This window comes from Coregonus lavaretus (genome assembly GCF_964263955.1).
Source record: "Coregonus lavaretus genome assembly, chromosome: 15".
Lineage (NCBI taxonomy): Eukaryota > Metazoa > Chordata > Actinopteri > Salmoniformes > Salmonidae > Coregonus > Coregonus lavaretus.
The window spans coordinates 3,015,003-3,034,917 of NC_140002.1; the positions used below are offsets into that span (position 1 = coordinate 3,015,003).

Sequence of the window (19,915 nt, forward strand, 5' to 3'; positions counted from 1 at the left end):
GGAGTCTCTCTCTCTCTCTATCTCTCTCTCAGTATAGACTAGTAGTTTCTGGGTCAGCTATGAGGAAGGGCAGAAAGGTGCACTGATTCATCGCCTATGACTGAATTATTTATGCATGTGGAGTGGCCTGACAACGTATGAGCCGGTGGCTCTCTCTCCTCTCTTACTGTACACTGGGACTGTGCAAAGTGTGTGTTCAGACTGACGGACACATTACCCCACCCACTTTAACCTACCAAAGTGTGTGTTCAGACTGACGGACACATTAGCCACCCACTTTAACCTACCAAACTTTGTATTCAGACTGACGGAATATTTAGCCACCCACTTTAACCTACCAAACTGTGTTCAGACTGACAGATACATTACCCCACCCACTTTAACCTACCAAACTGTGTGTTCAGAATGAAGGATACATTTTCCACCAGGGTTTCCGTTAGGGAAATGTGGCGCTGGAACATGTTAGAATAACTGTCCACATGTACTTTTCCTCAGCCAACAAGACGAGTAACAAACAGCAAAATCACTAGCCTACGTCAATCTACTATTGTAGAAAAGTTTAGGCTACCTATTTAGCTTGTTGAGAAAGAAATAGCCTATTCCAAATAGACTCTGGGACAGTTGTGGGACAATAGATCCCAAATCCATACAACCAATAGGCCTAGGCTACAATGATTTATAGAATGAGTATTTAGCTTAAAATGTTGACAAACTATTATTTCTTCACATTATAAGCACAGCAATGCACACAATGCAGTAGGCTACGACGAATGTTCGTTCCATAATGCAATTAGTGGGAAAACATTGTTGTCAAAAGGGCACTGCACATGCGAGCGGTTTAATGTGACAGAGATGAAAATAGCCATTATAAATTAAGAAAGAGAGGAGATCTAATAGGCCACTTTGAAGCAAGGTATGACATGCCTAATTTACATTTACATAATTTAGCAGACGCTCTAATCCAGAGCAATTTACATATTGGTGCATTCAACTTATGATAACCAGTGGGACAACCACTTTTATTTTTTTTATGGGGGGGGGGGGGGGGGGGAAGGATTACTTTATACTATTCCAGGTATTCCTTAAAGAGGTAGGGTTTCAAGTGTCTCCAGAAGGTGGTCAGTGACTCCGCTGTCCTGGCGTCGTGGGGGAGCTTGTTCCACCATTGGGGTGCCAGAGCAGCAAATAGCTTTGACTGGGCTGAGCGGGAACTGTGTAGGGGAGCTAGCAGGCCAGAGGTGGATGAATGTAGTGCCCTCGTTTGGGTGTAGGGTCTGATCAGAGCCTGAAGGTAAGGAGGTGCCGTTCCCCTCACAGCTCCGTAGGCAAGCACCATGGTCTTGTAGTAGATGCAAGCCTCAACTGGAAGCCAGTGGAGTGTGCCGAGGAGTGGGGTGACATGAGAGAACTTGGGAAGGTCGAACACCAGACGGGCTGCGGCATTCTGGATAAGTTGTAGGGGTTTAATGGCACAGGCAGGGAGCCCAGCCAACAGCGAGTTGCAGTAATCCAGACGGGAGAAGACAAGTGCCTGGATTAGGACCTGTGCCGCTTTCTGTGTAAGGTAGGGTCGTACTCTGCGAATGTTGTAGAGCATGAACCTGCAGGATCGGGTCACCGCTTTGATGTTAGCGGAGAACGACAGGGTGTTGTCCAGGGTCACGCCAAGGTTCTTTGCACTCTGGAAGGAGGACACAATGGAGTTGTGCGGAGACAGATTCTCGCCACGCCACCTGGTAGGGAGTGAAAAGATGACAGATTCTCGCCACGCCACCTGGTAGGGAGTGAAAAGATGACAGGAGTCTAGTTTTCCTCCATTTCCGCTCGGCTGCCCGGAGACCTCTTCTGTGAGCTCGCAATGAGTCGTCAAGCCACGGAGCAGGAGGGGAGGACCGAGCCGGCCGGGAAGATAGGGGACATAGAGAGTCAAAAGATGCAGAAAGGGAGGAGAGGAGGGTTGAGGAGGCAGAATCAGGAGATCGGAGGGAGAATGATTTAGCAGAGGGAAGAGATGATAGGATGGAAGAGGAGAGAGTAGCGGGAGAGAGAGCGAAGGTTGCGACGGCACATTACCATCTGAGTAGGGGCAGAGTGAGTAGTGTTGGAGGAGAGCGAGAGAGAAAAGGATACAAAGTAGTGGTCGGAGACTTGGAGGGGAGTTGCAGTGAGATTAGTAGAAGAACAACATCTAGTAAAGATGAGGTCAAGCGTATTGCCTGCCTTGTGAGTAGGGAGGGACGGTGAGAGGGTGAGGTCAAAAGAGGAAAGGATTGGAAAGAAGGAGACAGAGAGAAATGAGTCAAAGGCAGACGTAGGGAGGTTAAAGTCACCCAGAACTGTGAGGGGTGAGCCATCCTCAGGAAAGGAACTTATCAAGGCGTCAAGCTCATTGATGAACTCTCCAAGGGAACCTGGAGGGCGATAAATGACAAGGATGTTAAGCTTGAATGGGCTAGTGACAGCATGGAATTCAAATGAGGAGATAGACAGATGGGTCAGGGGAAAAAGAGAGAATGTCCACTTGGGAGAGATGAGGATTCCTGTGCCACCGCCACGCTGACCAGATGCTCTCAGGGTATGCGAGAACACATGGTTAGATGAGGAAAGAGCAGTAGGAGTAGCAGTGTTTTCTGTGGTAATCCATGTTTCCGTCAGCGCCAAGAAGTCGAGGGACTGGAGGGTAGCATAGGCTTAGATTAACTCTGCCTTGTTGGCCGCAGAACGGCAGTTCCAGAGGCTGCCAGAGACCTGGAACTCCACATGGGTCGTGCGCGCAGGGACCACCAGATTAGAGTGGCAACAGCCACGTGGTGTGAAGCGTTTGTATGGCCTGTGCAGAGAGGAGATAACAGGTATAGACAGACACATAGTTGACAGGCTACAGAAAAAGGCTACAATAATGCAAAGGAGATCGGAATGAAATGAACTAAACATCTGGGAAAGCGAGAGAGCGGGGCCTCCCTCACTTACGTTTCACTGAAACACTCAAATATAACTCTCCCAACTTCCAGTTTAGAAATTATAATTGTTGTAAACGACAGCGGTTCAATGTTTCTAGGAATAGACTAACTTAGTTTATTCAGCTAGCTAACTTGGTACAGTATTCTTCTGTGAAAACCGTTCAGGGCACCGAATCCTATGACGCCAAAGCCAACTAGCATGCCAGCCTCTAATAACACGGTTTAGCACCAATACTCGGTTACAACAAACCACCAGTGTGTTAACACGCCAAGCAGATCATTCGTGTCCGTGTCATAATAATATGTATTGAAATGTTCAGATTTCAAACAATTAAGTATATGTTTTCCAATATGCATACTGCCTCCAGCTCATTGCAAAGTGGTGTGTGACGCGCTGATGAAGCCTGCCATCCGTTGCCGTTTGATGCTGCGTTCAAAACAACTCGGAACTCGGAAATCTCAGACTTCCGACTTTAGTGCATTCAAGACAACTGGGGAAAAAACTATGGATGACCGTTTTGAACGGTCATCCAACTCGGAATTCCAACTCGGGAACTCGGGCCTCTTTCTAGAGCTCCGACTTTCCGACCTGAAGGTCACTGACGTATTTTTCAGAGTTCCCAGTTGTCTTGAAAGCAGCACAAGTTGCTGCAGCAGCAGCTCTTGTGCTGTCTGGCAGATTTTCCACTCAAAGGCTCTGTATCTGTATGCTGTATGCATGTGATAAATAAGATACATAAGGAATATACTGTACACACACGCCAATTTAATTCCACTAAGTTATGCAAATTAACCTATATACCGATAAGCATGACCAGTCAAATGTATTTCCATCAACTGGTATTTCCATCCATGAATAAGCTAAAAAGCATTATTTGGTCATGCTTATCGGTCCCCCATTAAACAACTGACAGCAGCCGGGCGGCCTCTCTCTGCCAAGCAGCTGGGTGTCCATGGCAACGGTTGTGGAGCACACCAGAAATACTTTAAGAAATTAGGAGATGGGGAAACTCATTGGCCAATGAATGGAGGAACGTATAACACCCCACCCACCAGACTGACGACCAATCAAGTTCACGTTGTCATTAGAGAACGACCGATATGGATGTTTTAGGGACGATTTTTTTGGGTTAAGAAGCCGATGGCCGATATTTCAGGCCGATATTCAATATCGTTACATTTTAAAATGTTGATGACAAAATTTCCCAGAGACAGCCGTGTATTCATTAATGCATGGATTAAAAAATCAAACAAAACATTTGACTTTGTTTTTACCAACCCAACTACATAACAACATAATGGGAATCATTTTATTTGAATGGTAAATCTCTTGATAAACTGGGTAAATGAAGATGGCATACTGTAGGCTTACTCACAATACTGGTGAATGCATATCAATAGGAGTGTTTGCATGCATTGAGTTATTGAGCTTGTTTGGGCTAATCAGTAGAGTCTATGGTGCTACAGATAACAAACAATCTGTTGGCCTTCCATTTGGGACTTATATTAGCCTACTGATCAACAACATTCTCATCGACGGGGCTGTAGTGGAACAGGTTGAGAGCTTCAAGTTCCTTGGTGTCCACATCACCAACAAACTATCATGGTCCAAACACACCAAGACAGTCGTGAAGAGGGCACGACAAAACCTATTCCCCCCCAGGAGACTGAAAAGATTTGGCATGGGTCCTCAGATCCTCCAAAAATTATACAGCTGCACCATTGAGAGCTTCCTGACTGGTTGCATCACCGCCTGGTATGGCAACTGCTCGGCCTCTGACCGCAAGGCACTACAGAGGGTAGTGCGTACGGCCCAGTACATCACTGGGGCCAAGCTTCCTGCCATCCTGGACCTCTATACCAGGCGGTGTCAGAGGAAGGCCCTCAAAATTGTCAAAGACTCCAGCCACCCTAGCCACCCCAAGCCATAAGACTCCTGAACAGCTAATCATGGCTACCCAAACTATTTGCACTGCCCCCCCAACCCCCACCCCATATTTTTACGCTGCTGCTACTCTGTTAATTATTTATGCATAGTCACTTTAACTCTACCCACATTTACATATTACCTCAACTACGTCAACTAGCCGGTGCCCCCGCACATTGACTCTGCACCGGTACCCCCCTGTATATATAGCCTCCCTACTGTTATTTTATTTTACTTCTGCTCTTTTTTTCTCAACACTTTTTTGTTGTTGTTTTATTTGACTTTTTTTATTAAAAAATAAATACATTGTTGGTTAAGGGCTGTAAGTAAGCATTTCACTGTAATGTCTACACCTGTTGTATTCGGCGCATGTGGCCAATAAAATGTGATTTGATTTGATTTGATTTGATTTGAGAAGCATCACTCCAGCATGTCGAGCCTGTATGGAAGGACATCATATAGGCACTGCTGTTAGTTCGACAATATAAAATAAAATCTATTCAATGCAAATGGGTCCAATGTAACGTCATGATTTGTGATCACGGATGCTTATGAAACTAGTATTTATTGTCATTTTCTGTGATCTGGAAAAAAAAAAAATTTCAGCTGTCAGGACGCATCTCTAAACAACTCAGCTGCCAGGATGAAATTCGAAACAACTCAATTGGCTAGGTCAGCGATCTGTCAAGAAATGGGCTAAGATTGGATAGGGCAAGGCTGTAACTCAGCTCCCTTTCGCATCTCTTTCCATCGCTCATATCACTTGCTGGCTGCTGTTTACTTCTACTATCATAACTGGCTCAATGGCGATGCCATTTGCTACCAAACCATCAATGTGCATAATATCTAACAAGGAAAGTGAGGGTAGGAAAAAAAAGATTTTACGGCGATGCAAGTTCTGTCTGAATGACTCAAATCTGCCCATAGTTTGAGAAGTGAGAACGCATCTTTCTTGGTCCATATACATGCAGAAAATTCTTAGGTAGCTAAACCTATTGCCAACCTTTATTTTGGCATTTTAAAACACTTCCTTCTTCCCCTATTACGGCAATAATCTAATCCGACTATCAACTGTCAATTTACAGATACAATTGAGACTGGTCAGATCAGCACACTAGTAAATAGCTAACGTTACACCAAAGATGTTTAGAAACTCTGTGGTTCACCGCAAGTCAGATGGCTTGTTGCCGAAAATGGTGCATTTTCAAAATGATAACCAGCTAATGTCAGCTAGCTACGTTGGCTATTAGCTCCTATCTGATATCTTAGCACCATGTTTATCTAGCCAGCAAGCTAGCATAGTAGCTAATATAGCTAGCTAGCTAACACCACAGATAAAAGGGTTAGTTATCCATAATCTTCAACGGGTCACATAGCTATCTGCTTGCTTATTGCATGGATGTCCGGGCGCGTCGACACGCGCCTTATTATTATTGAATTAAACTAAACTAATATATAAACTGATTTTGGTCACTTTGTCAATTCATCCGTTTCTCAATACTGCACCTTTCTTTCTGTTGGAGAATGAGCTAGCCTGCTGCTGCTGATTTATGATTTTCCCAGCTAGACATTCCTCTGCATTGTGAAGTGCTCATGGCTCAGGCGGTGAGTGGCGGCTGGCATAGCAGCAGTTTTGCTATGTAGAGGGACTATCGGTAAAGCCACTAGAGAAGGGCCGATAGACTAGAACTAGAAAAGGCCAATATCGGTTGTTCTCTAGTTGTCAGGCTGTGTCACACGGTTGCTAAGCTAATCACCACGCAATCTAGTGCTGGGCGGTATACATTTACAGTTACATTTTAGTCATTTAGCAGACGCTCTTATCCAGAGCGACTTACAGTTAGTGAGTGCATACATTTTTCATACTGGCCCCCCGTGGGAAACGAACCCACAACCCTGGCGTTGCAAGCGCCATGCTCTACCAACTGAGCTACAGGAGGCCCTGTATACCATATTTTACTATATACCGGTATTGATGCATGGACCGGTTTGAGTTTTTACTTTACCTTCTATAGCGGTATTTTAATGTTTGGTTTGTTAAATGTGATTAACTGGGTTTAACGTCCATTTTTATTGTTTACACCGCTACTTGAGACATCCCTCTACGCTCTCTCTCCATGCTGCTTTCCTCACAGATCTAGCCCCGCCCTCTGTCACTCAAGGAGCGCATTTGTTGTTGCTTGACCACGAGACACTTCAGTCTGCATGGTCAATGCAGCACATGCAACAATGTTGATGACAACGATGTTGTTTCCACTTTGCTTCTATAATTATACTATTACTTTGCCTTTTCTTAGCAAGTTTTTGCTAAATTGTGTTAGCCGCTAATGCTAATCGCTAGTTAGCTAGCTAGCTAATAAATGTACTGAGTCAGAGCAAACGTAGCTAGCTATACAGCCTGATTCCTGTAAGGGTTGGTGTGAGGTGTGACCCAGGTGCGGTGCAGGATAGACAGTAGGCAGTAGGCAGAGATGGTGAAATAAGGATCTTTACTGGTGGTCCCAAAACCAGGATACAAAATAACGGACTTGTCACAAAAAAATAAAGGAGGAGCAAATTGGTCTCCAAAAACAGGCTGACAGCAAACATACAAAATACTGACTGAAAACAACAATGAAACAGGGAGAACACTTCTTAAGTACCTGTACATACGTCTCACAATCAGACACTGACTAGTATTGTTTGGCATCGAGAACTAGCAGAGAAAACAGAGCAAGGGAACACAGGGAAGTGAGGGCATAAATACACAGGTGAACAGGTAGACACAGGTGACACCAATAGGATACTGATTAGTCCAGACTGTGAGTGAGGAGGTGCCTAAAGGTTGTCGGAGGATGACACCTAGTGGGTCTCTCTGGAACTCCGACCCCCTCCTGTAATATTGCCATTCACCTCGGAATCTCTGGGTGGAGGCAACGGAATGTTGTTATCAGCCCTGGGTCCAGAGTGTCCCTCCTCCCCACCCACCGGCAGTCCAGGATCCGGTCCACAGTAAAAGCCGGCTGCCCTCCGACGAGGCGCAGCGCGGGAACAGGACGAGGAGGGGGAGCCAGGGGACAGGTGGCGACGGGCTTGAGGAGGGACACATGGAACGTGGGATGCACCCCCATGGTGGGGTGAAGTTGCAGGCGGTAGGCCACTGGGTTGACTCCTTCGGACCACTCTGAAAGGCCCGACGAACCGGGGGGACAGCTTCCTGGACTCCACGCAGAGGGGAAGATCCCGCGTGGAGAGCCACACCCTGTGTCCCGGGCGAAAAACCGGGGCCGGGCGACACCTGAGGTTGGCCTGATGTTGAGACCTGACCGAGGCCCGCATAAGTGTCGCCCGTACCTGCCTCCAGGTGCGGCAACAGCAACTGATGTGGGACTGCCGCCTCCTCCTCTTGCTTGGGGAATAGGGGGGGGTTGGAACCCGTATTGGCACTGGAAGGGAGACATGCCGGTGGATGAGCAGAGAAGGGTGTTGTGGGCGTACTCTGCCCACGCCAGTCGCTGACTCCACGTTTGCCCGTTCGACTGGGGATGGAAGCCGGAAGACAAGCTGACGGAGGCGCCGAGGCAGGTGGCGAACGCCTTCCAGAACCTGGAGGCGAACTGAGGACCCCGATCCGACACCACATCTTGGGGACGGCCGTGAACCCGGAAAACGTGCTGCACCACCAACTTAGCCGTCTCCCGGGCCGACAGGAGTTTGAGAAGGGGAATGAAGTGGGCAGCCTTCGAAAACCGGTCCACAACGACCAGGATGACTGTGTATCCATCAGAGGGGGGTAGGGCGGAAATTAAATCCAACGAGATGTGGGACCAGAGGCGCTTGGGGATAGGCAGGGGTCGGAGCAGCCCTGCCGTGGGCTGACGTGAGCTCTTCGTGCGAGCGTACACTGGGCAAGCTGCCACAAAGGAGTGCGTATCCCCCTCAGCTGATGGCCACCAGAACCTCCTACGCAGGAACTCCAACGTCCTGGCGCCCCCCGGATGGCTGGTGAGGTCGGACGCATGCCCCCACTGAAGCAGTCGCGAGCGCGCAGCCTTGGGTACGTACATCCTCCCCGATGGACCTCCGCCCGGATCGGGCTCCCACGGTAGCGCTGCTCTGACCAGCCTATCGATTCCCCACATAACTGGGGCAGCAATCAGGGCGTTGGGGACAATGGGGTCGTCCCTCTCCACCAGGTCTATGGGGTCAACTGCCGGGAGAGCACGTCAGGCTTGGTGTTCTTCGACCCCGGACGGTATGAGATCGTGAACCGGATCCTGGTGAAGAATAACGCCCACCTGGCCTGCCGCGAGTTGAGCCTCTTGGCCCCCTGAATGTAGGCTAAGTTCCTATGGTCAGTCCATACGACGAATGGATGGGCGGCCCCCTCTAGCCAATGCCTCCACTCCCCCAGGGCGAGCTTGACCGCTAGCAGCTCACGGTTCCCCACGTCGTAATTCCGCTCCGCCGGGGACAGCCAACGGGAGAAAAACGCGCAGGGGTGAGTCTTACCGTCCGTGAGGAACCGCTGGGACAGGATTGCTCCTACTGCAACGTCTGAAGCATCCACCTCCACAATGAACGGCAGGGACGGATCAGGATGCCCTAGGACCGGGGCCGATGTAAAGCGCCACTTAAGCGCATCAAATGCGTTCCCCGCTTCCGGGGTCCAGGCGAAGGAGTGCACACTCGTCTGGGTGAGGGCTGTCAGGGGAGCGGCTAGGGAGCTAAAATTGTGCTGCTGGTGTTCACTCGTGTCCTTTGAAAATATTAGGATGTTATCCAAATACACGAAGACACTGTAGTCGAGGAGGTCACGGAGCACGTCATTGACCAACACCTGGAACACCGCAGGCGCGTTGGCTAGACCGAACGGCATGACTTGGTACTCATAATGCCCACTGGGTGTGTTAAAAGCCGTCTTCCACTCGTCCCCCTCTCGAATCCTCACCAGGTTGTAGGCATTTCATAAGTCCAGCTTGGTGAAGACCCGGGCTCCCTGCAACGACTCGAATGCCGTCGTCATCAGGGGGAGTGGGTAGCGGTTCTTAACCGTGATGTCGTTGAGCGCCCGGTAATCAATGCACGGCTGCTGCCCACCGTCCTTTTTCCCCACGAAGAAGAAGCCCACGCCCGCGGGTGAGGTAGAGGGACGGATGTGACCCTCGTCGATATACTCCCTCATGGCCAGCGTCTTCGAGATCGATAGCGCAGTCGAATGGCCTGTGAGGAGGTAGGCCCTTGGCACGCCTCTTACTAAACACCTCCCCCAGATTCCAATACTCCCGGGGAACGCCTGCCAGGTCTGGGCCGGTGACGGAGTCTGTAGCCGTCGTCCACCCGGTGGCAACCGCCACTAGGGCAGTAGGTGGTTCTGAGTTTTGGACCTGAGGAAGAGTTGAGGACTGATAAGTGGTCTGGGACGGTGGTTTGGGCTGATGAGTTGTTGGTGGAGACCGGAACAGGATGATCCGCCCCGTGCCCATGGACGAGGGGACACTCCGGAGAGTCTACAATAAAAAACTGGATATCCTCCCATAGCCCCCCTGCCACCCGGACACGCACAGGGACAGTGCGTCGGGTGGCCGTCCAGGTCCATGACCGGAACTGGCTCGGAGAGGGAGAGTAACGGAACGCTCCACCCTTGGGCCAGCCCGAGACTGGACACTGATTAGTATTGTTTGGCATCGAGAACTAGCAGAGAAAACAGAGCAAGGGAACAAAGGGAAGTGAGAGCATAAATACACAGGTGAACAGGTAGACACAGGTGACACCAATAAGATAATGATTAGTCCAGACTGTGAGTGAGGAGGTGCCTAAGGTTGTCGGAGGATGACACCTAGTGGGTTGCTCTGGAACTGCGACCTCCTCATGTAACAGGTACCAGTGATGGTGTAGGCCTAAATCAGCATGTTTATGCAACAGTATCTTCTAAATCAAAGAGGAATTGGCGAAGCATGAATATGTTAGCTACATGAAGAAGCATTTAATGTAGCCAAAGAATATAGGGTCCCCTAAGAAACACTGACCATCACTTTGGTTCCTACCCTGTCACAATAACTCCTCGCTGGGATTTTCATTCGTTCTATTCTATTTCCATGATTCCAACAGTTCACCCAAGTGTTTTTATCTAAATCACAAGTCAAATCGCAATTGCAACATTTGGTTAAAAATAAGGCATAGTTTTTTTTTGAAAATATCGTACAGCCCTACGTGGCAGTGTGGAACTTTTCTCAAATGAGTGTAGGAAATGCTGAAATTGATGGAAATGCAGGAAATTATTTTTGAACAGTATAAAACAATCAGAATGGAGAAAGATCCATTGAAATCACTTAGAATGTATGTTTTGCCACCTCAAGGTCACTCACTACTCATAAAGCAAATGTAGAACTTTTATTATTAAAAAACATAAAATACCGTCATACCGTCAAAAATTTGAAAAAATACTGTGATATGATATTTTGGCCATATCGGCCAGCCTTAATCGCTTCTAAAAGTCAGGGTATGAGTCGAGAAACCTGCCTATTTTCCTCAAAAGTACGTAAAGTCATGATTTCAAAATTATACGATATTATTCACGTAATTCATGCTAATTTGGGGTTTTGGAGCTAGCACCCAATTGACTTCCATTGACTCCTTGAAGGAGTGCGCTCCTTGTGGAATTGTACCCAGAATGCACCATGCGGCCCATTGATAATGGATGGGCAACACAATGTGCGTTAATAAGAATCAAATGGAGTTTCCCATCTCCTCATTTCTTAAAGTATTTCTAAACACACACATCTGCTGTGCTATGAGAGAGACGATGGGCTGCTGGCACATGTGGCTGGAACCCACAACAGCAGCAGCACCCTAGGAGAGCAGAGCGTTTCTCTTTCTCCCTAGGAGAGCAAAGCGTTTCTCTTTCTCTCTCTCTCTCTCTCTCTCTCTCTCTCTCTCTCTCTCTCTCTCTCTCTCTCTCTCTCTCTCTCTCTCTCTCTCTCTCAATTGAATTTCAATTTGTGGGGCTTTCTCTCTCTCTCTCTCTCTCTCTCTCTCTCTCTCTCTCTCTCTCTCTCTCTCTCTCTCTCTGTCCGTCTCTCTCTCTCTCTCTCTCTCTCTCTCTCTCTCTCTCTCTGTCCGTCTCTCTGTTCTCTGTCTGTCTCTGCAGCGCAGGGCTCTAGCTATTGTTTTAGTCAGTCCCAGAGCAGAGGTGGTGGATAATGGCAGCCAGATGCTTTCCACAGTAAACCTCCTCCTCCTCTCCCCTCCTCCCCTCCCCCTCCTCTCCTCTCCCCCCTCTCCCTCCTCTCCTCTCCCCTCCCCACCCCTCATCCACTGCTGACATACTTTCAAATGGTGTGTGTGTGAGCAGACTACTGTTTCCCAGCACTAAACTCAGAGAGGCTGAGCAGACTGAGGGGAGGGGAGGGATGGAATGATGAAGTCTAGTCAGTCTCCAAGCAGGAAGGAAGGAGGGAGGGAGGGAGGGAGGGAGGGAGGGAGGGAGGGAGGGAGGGAGGGAGGGAGGGAGGAGGAAGTCCAGTCAGTCTCCAAGCAGGAAGGAGGGAGGGAGGGAGGGAGGGAGGAGGAAGTCCAGTCAGTCTCCAAGCAGGAAGGAGGGAGGGAGGGAGGGAGGGAGGGAGGGAGGGAGGGAGGGAGGGAGGGAGGGAGGGAGGGAGGAGGAAGTCCAGTCAGTCTCCAAGCAGGAAGGAGGGAGGGAGGGAGGGAGGGAGGAGGAAGTCCAGTCAGTCTCCAAGCAGGAGGGAGGGAGGTAGGGAGGGAGGGAGGGAGGGAGAATGAAGTCCAGTCAGTCTCCAAGCAGGAGGGAGGGAGGGAGGGTCTGTCTCTCTCCTTCTCTGTTTTCTATCTTGCAGCTTCACATGTATGCAAACATTCTGGCAGGAGTTGTGAAACACATTAAGCCCACTCACTTCATGTACAACATATGCCTACTTCAGCATCGCGCTAGCAAGGTTATGATGGATAGACAGTGCCTTCAGAAAGTATTAACATCCCTTGACTTTTTCCACATTTTGTTGTGTTACAGCCTGAATGTAAAATGGATTACATTTCGATTTTGTGTCACTGGCCTATGCACAATACCCAATAATGTCAAAGTGGAATTATGTTTTTAGAAGTTTTTACAAATTTATGAAAAATGAAACTCTGAAATGTCTTGAGTCAAAAAGTATTCAACCCCTTTGTTATGACAAGGCTAAATAAGTTCAGGAGTAAAAATGTGCTTAACAAGTCACATAATACGGTGCATGGATTTTGGAATGACTACCTCATCTCTGTACCCCACACATACAATTATCTGTAAGGTCCCTCAGTCAGGCAGTGAATTTCAAACATAGATTCAACCACAAAGACCAGGGAGGTTTTCCAATGCCTCGCAAAGAAGGGCACCTATTGGTAGATGGGTAAAAAATAAAAACAGCATACATTGAATATCCCTTTGAGCATGGTGAAGTTATTAATTACACTTTGGATGGTGTATCAATACACCCAGTCACTACAAAGATACAGGCGTCCTTCCTAACTCAGTTGCCGGAGAGGAAGGAAACCGCTCAGGGATTTCACCATTCACCATGATTTCACCAATAAAACAGTTACAGAGTTTAATGGCTGTGATAGGAGAAACCTGAGTATGGATCAACAACATTGTAGTTACTCCACAATACTAACCTAAATGACAGAGTGAAAAGGAAGCCTGTACAGAAGGGAAAAAAGTGGCAAAGAAATGAACTTTATGTCCTGAATACAAAGTGTTATGTTTGGGGCAAATCCAACACAACACGTCACGGAGTACAACTCTTCATATCTTCAAGCATGGTGGTGGCTGCATCATGTTATTAGTATGCTTGTCATCGGCAAGGACTGGGAAGTTATTTAGGATAAAAATTAACGGAATAGAGCTAAGCACAGGCAAAATCCTAGAGGAAAACCTGGGTCAGTCTGCTTTCTAACAGACACTGGGAGACAAATTCACCTTTCAGCAGGACAATAACCTAAAACACAAGGTCAAATATACACTGGCGTTGCTTACCAAGACAACATTGAATGTTCCTGAGTGGCCTAGTTACAGTTTTGACCTAAATCTAGCAATGATCAGAAACCAACTAGACAGAGCTTGAAGTATTTAAAAAATAATGTACAAATATTGTGCAATCCAGGTGTGCAAAGACTCTTAGAGACTTACCCAGAAATACATTTTGCCATTATGGGGTATTGTGTGTAGATGGGTGAGAGAAATGTTTTTATTGAATCCATTTTGAGTTCAGGATGTAACACAACAAAATGTGGAATAAGTCGAGGGGTATGAATACTTTCTGAAGGCTCTGTAAATAGATGGTTTAATTTTATAAACCATTAAATTGCGCTTTAGCTGACCTCAGTGGAATTTAAACTGAATTTTGCCACAAGTGAAAAGTTGTAAATAGGCTGCAATTGGTACACTGGTTTAACATTAGAATAACATTGCAGCACAGGAGGCTGGTGAATGGAGAACGGCTCAATAATGGATGGGAGCGGAGCAAATGGAATGGCATCAGATACCTAGATACCATGGAAACCATGTGTTTGATGTAATTGATACCATTCCACTGATTCCGCTCCAGTCATTATCATGAGCCCGTTCTCCCCAATTAAGGTGCCACCAACCTCCTGTGCATTGCAGTGAAGGCACAAAGCCAACACATCTGATAGTGGAATGTTTCACAGTGAGGACTTCAATAGCTGTGATTTAAACTGAGAATGTTTCCAGAATGTTATGTCAAATCGTTACTCTTTCATTTGAACCATGTCTCTTGCTCTCTCTCTCTCTCTCGCTCTCTCTCGGTTTCTGTCTCTCTTTCTCTCTCGGGTTCTGTCTCTCCCTCTATCTATCTCTCTTTCTCTCCCTCTCTCCGTGTCTCAGTGGCTCTGGGGCGTAACCAGGCCTTGAAGAGAGAGAAACCCAAATGGAAGAGTGACTATCCCATGACGGACGGCCAGCTGCGCAGTAAGCGGGATGAGTTCTGGGACACGGCGCCCGCCTTCGAGGGACGCAAGGAGATCTGGGACGCGCTCAAGGCCGCCGCCCAGGCCTTTGAGAGCAACGATCATGAACTGGCCCAGGCCATCATCGACGGGGCCAGCATAACACTGCCACACGGTACGACACACCACACACATCTGCTCCTCTATCATCTCTATCTCTCTATCTATCCCCTCTGTGTATCTGTTAGCCTGTAACATAACACTGCCATGAAGTGGCCCAGGCGGGGTCGGCGTAACACTGCCACACAATACGTAACACACTCCATAGACTCCTGCCCTCTATAAGCTCTATCTAGCCCCTCTCTGTCACATGATAAGACAAACAGCCCTCTATCTGTCCCCTCTCTGTCACATGATAAGACACACAGCCCTCTATCTGTCCCCTCTCTGTCACATGATAAGACACACAGCCCTCTATCTGTCCCCTCTCTGTCACATGATAAGACACACAGCCCTCTATCTGTCCCCTCTCTGTCACATGATAAGACACACAGCCCTCTATCTGTCCCCTCTCTGTCACATGATAAGACACACAGCCCTCTATCTGTCCCCTCTCTGTCACATGATAAGACACACAGCCCTCTATCTGTCCCCTCTCTGTCACATGATAAGACACACAGCCCTCTATCTGTCCCCTCTCTGTCACATGATAAGACACACAGCCCTCTATCTGTCCCCTCTCTGTCACATGATAAGACACACAGCCCTCTATCTGTCCCCTCTCTGTCACATGATAAGACACACAGCCCTCTATCTGTCATGGCATAACACTGTCACATGATAAGACAAACAGCCCTCTATCTGTCCCCTCTCTGTCACATGATAAGACACACAGCCCTCTATCTGTCCCCTCTCTGTCACATGATAAGACACACAGCCCTCTATCTGTCCCCTCTCTGTCACATGATAAGACACACAGCCCTCTATCTGTCCCCTCTCTGTCACATGATAAGACACACAGCCCTCTATCTGTCCCCTCTCTGTCACATGATAAGACACACAGCCCTCTATCTGTCCCCTCTCTGTCACATGATAAGACACACGCCCCTCTATCTGTCCCCTCTCTGTCACATGATAAGACACACAGACCTCTATCTGTCATGGCATAACACTGTCACATGATAAGACAAACAGCCCTCTATCTGTCCCCTCTCTGTCACATGATAAGACACACAGACCTCTATCTGTCATGGCATAACACTGTCACATGATAAGACAAACAGCCCTCTATCTGTCCCCTCTCTGTCACATGATAAGACACACGCCCCTCTATCTGTCCCCTCTCTGTCACATGATAAGACACACAGCCCTCTATCTGTCCCCTCTCTGTCACATGATAAGACACACAGCCCTCTATCTGTCATGGTATAACACTGTCACATGATAAGACACACAGCCCTCTATCTGCACACCATCCTTGTCATACATTTCTCTCCTTCTCTCTATCTCCCTCTATGACCCTTTTATCAACTACACATCATCTGACTGTTTTTATTTATGCCACTTTATGGTCACTCCCTCCCTAACCCCCCTCCCTCATCTCTCTCTTTATCTCTCTTCTCATCTCTCTCTTTATCTCTCTTCTCATCTCTCTCTTCAGTGTCTCTCTATCAACCCCACATCTAGCCCTTTATCTCTCTTCTCATCTCATCTCCCTCCTTCTCCCTCTTTCATCTACTCACTCTCTCTTACTACATGTCCACTTTTCTCTTCCAGGATTTTCTCGTCTTCTTTCTTTTTGGTAAAAGTAGAAAAATAGTAATGAGTTGCATTTACTGTGCTTCCTTTCACCAATCAAATGTCTTTATAATGGAAGGGTTGTCCTTTTGTCCACCAGCAGTGGTGGCCATTTGGAGAGAGAGAAGTGTAGTGGGATCTTTGGTGACCACAGGACCTGGGTTTAACATATCATCCTAAGGACTCTACAGGGCAGGCTCCCTGTTACTATCCTGGGCAGGGGTATTGGATTCTCCTTAGAGTAGACCAGAGGAAAGAGTGTCCCCTACTGGTCCTCCATCACCCCTTACTGTACTGTATAGTAGACCAGAGGAAAGAGTGTCCCCTACTGGTCCTCCATCACCCCTTACTGTATAGTAGACCAGAGGAAAGAGTGTCCCCTACTGGTCCTCCATCACCCCTTACTGTGTAGTAGACCAGAGGAAAGAGTGTCCCCTACTGGTCCTCCATCACCCCTTACTGTATAGTAGACCAGAGGAAAGAGTGTCCCCTACTGGTCCTCTATCACCCCTTACTGTACTGTATAGTAGACCAGAGGAAAGAGTGTCCTCTACTGGTCCTCCATCACCCCTTACTGTATAGTAGACCAGAGGAAAGAGTGTCCCCTACTGGTCCTCCATCACCCCTTACTGTACTGTATAGTAGACCAGAGGAAAGAGTGTCCCCTACTGGTCCTCCATCACCCCTTACTGTATAGTAGACCAGAGGAAAGAGTGTCCCCTACTGGTCCTCCATCACCCCTTACTGTACTGTATAGTAGACCAGAGGAAAGAGTGTCCCCTACTGGTCCTCCATCACCCCTTACTGTATAGTAGACCAGAGGAAAGAGTGTCCCCTACTGGTCCTCCATCACCCCTTACTGTATAGTAGACCAGAGGAAAGAGTGTCCCCTACTGGTCCTCCATCACCCCTTACTGTATAGTAGACCAGAGGAAAGAGTGTCCCCTACTGGTCCTCTATCACCCCTTACTGTACTGTATAGTAGACCAGAGGAAAGAGTGTCCTCTACTGGTCCTCCATCACCCCTTACTGTATAGTAGACCAGAGGAAAGAGTGTCCCCTACTGGTCCTCCATCACCCCTTACTGTACTGTATAGTAGACCAGAGGAAAGAGTGTCCCCTACTGGTCCTCCATCACCCCTTACTGTATAGTAGACCAGAGGAAAGAGTGTCCCCTACTGGTCCTCCATCACCCCTTACTGTATAGTAGACCAGAGGAAAGAGTGTCCCCTACTGGTCCTCCATCACCCCTTACTGTACTGTATAGTAGACCAGAGGAAAGAGTGTCCCCTACTGGTCCTCCATCACCCCTTACTGTATAGTAGACCAGAGGAAAGAGTGTCCCCTACTGGTCCTCCATCACCCCTTACTGTATAGTAGACCAGAGGAAAGAGTGTCCCCTACTGGTCCTCCATCACCCCTTACTGTACTGTATAGTAGACCAGAGGAAAGAGTGTCCCCTACTGGTCCTCCATCACCCCTTACTGTATAGTAGACCAGAGGAAAGAGTGTCCCCTACTGGTCCTCCATCACCCCTTACTGTACTGTATAGTAGACCAGAGGAAAGAGTGTCCCCTACTGGTCCTCCATCACCCCTTACTGTATAGTAGACCAGAGGAAAGAGTGTCCCCTACTGGTCCTCCATCACCCCTTACTGTATAGTAGACCAGAGGAAAGAGTGTCCCCTACTGGTCCTCCATTACCCCTTACTGTACTGTATAGTAGACCAGAGGAAAGAGTGTCCCCTACTGGTCCTCCATCACCCCTTACTGTATAGTAGACCAGAGGAAAGAGTGTCCCCTACTGGTCCTCCATCACCCCTTACTGTACTGTATAGTAGACCAGAGGAAAGAGTGTCCCCTACTGGTCCTCCATTACCCCTTACTGTATAGTAGACCAGAGGAAAGAGTGTCCCCTACTAGTCCTCCATCACCCCTTACTGTATAGTAGACCAGAGGAAAGAGTGTCCCCTACTGGTCCTCCATCACCCCTTACTGTATAGTAGACCAGAGGAAAGAGTGTCCCCTACTGGTCCTCCATCACCCCTTACTGTATAGTAGACCAGAGGAAAGAGTGTCCCCTACTGGTCCTCCATCACCCCTTACTGTACTGTATAGTAGACCAGAGGAAAGAGTGTCCCCTACTGGTCCTCCATCACCCCTTACTGTATAGTAGACCAGAGGAAAGAGTGTCCCCTACTGGTCCTCCATCACCCCTTACTGTATAGTAGACCAGAGGAAAGAGTGTCCCCTACTGGTCCTCCATCACCCCTTACTGTACTGTATAGTAGACCAGAGGAAAGAGTGTCCCCTACTGGTCCTCCATCACCCCTTACTGTATAGTAGACCAGAGGAAAGAGTGTCCCCTACTGGTCCTCCATCACCCCTTACTGTACTGTATAGTAGACCAGAGGAAAGAGTGTCCCCTACTGGTCCTCCATCACCCCTTACTGTATAGTAGACCAGAGGAAAGAGTGTCCCCTACTGGTCCTCCATCACCCCTTACTGTATAGTAGACCAGAGGAAAGAGTGTCCCCTACTGGTCCTCCATCACCCCTTACTGTATAGTAGACCAGAGGAAAGAGTGTCCCCTACTGGTCCTCCATCACCCCTTACTGTACTGTATAGTAGACCAGAGGAAAGAGTGTCCCCTACTGGTCCTCCATCACCCCTTACTGTATAGTAGACCAGAGGAAAGAGTGTCCCCTACTGGTCCTCCATCACCCCTTACTGTATAGTAGACCAGAGGAAAGAGTGTCCCCTACTGGTCCTCCATCACCCCTTACTGTATAGTAGACCAGAGGAAAGAGTGTCCCCTACTGGTCCTCCATCACCCCTTACTGTATAGTAGACCAGAGGAAAGAGTGTCCCCTACTGGTCCTCCATCACCCCTTACTGTATCTTCACAGGCGGTCTCTCGACCGGACCCAACCCTGTTTGGTGGGGTTACGTGAGGAGATATGCTGTAATGCGCACTGCCTCTGCAGGCTCTCTCTCTGGTCTCTCTGGTCCCCTGTGTGGCCCTGAACTAGCTCCTCGACAGTAGTCTCTCTGTCTGTCCTCCTCATGTCTCTCTGTCCCCAGGACACAGGGAGCTTACCTAACTAATGACAGGAGCACAGATCCCCCCGGCTGTGTGTTTGGACTAATGTGTGTGAATGTATTCCCTTTCTAGATGGATGACTACTGCTGAGAGGCATAAAATAACAATTGTTTCCTGGTGTATCTGTGGAGCAGCCTTAATGTGCACCACACACACACACACACACACACACACACACACACACACT

At 48.2% G+C, this 19,915-nt stretch overlaps 1 protein-coding gene across 1 annotated transcript in view; it reads left to right on the forward strand.

The window, feature by feature from the left end:
- ubtd2 (ubiquitin domain containing 2) overlaps positions 1-19,915 on the forward strand; it is a 55,712-nt gene that overhangs the window by 24,848 nt on the left and 10,949 nt on the right. Inside the window, exon 2 of the mRNA XM_084177527.1 lies at positions 14,768-15,004. Coding sequence (XP_084033653.1) covers positions 14,768-15,004 — 237 coding nt within the window. The remainder of the gene's footprint in view (positions 1-14,767; positions 15,005-19,915) is intronic.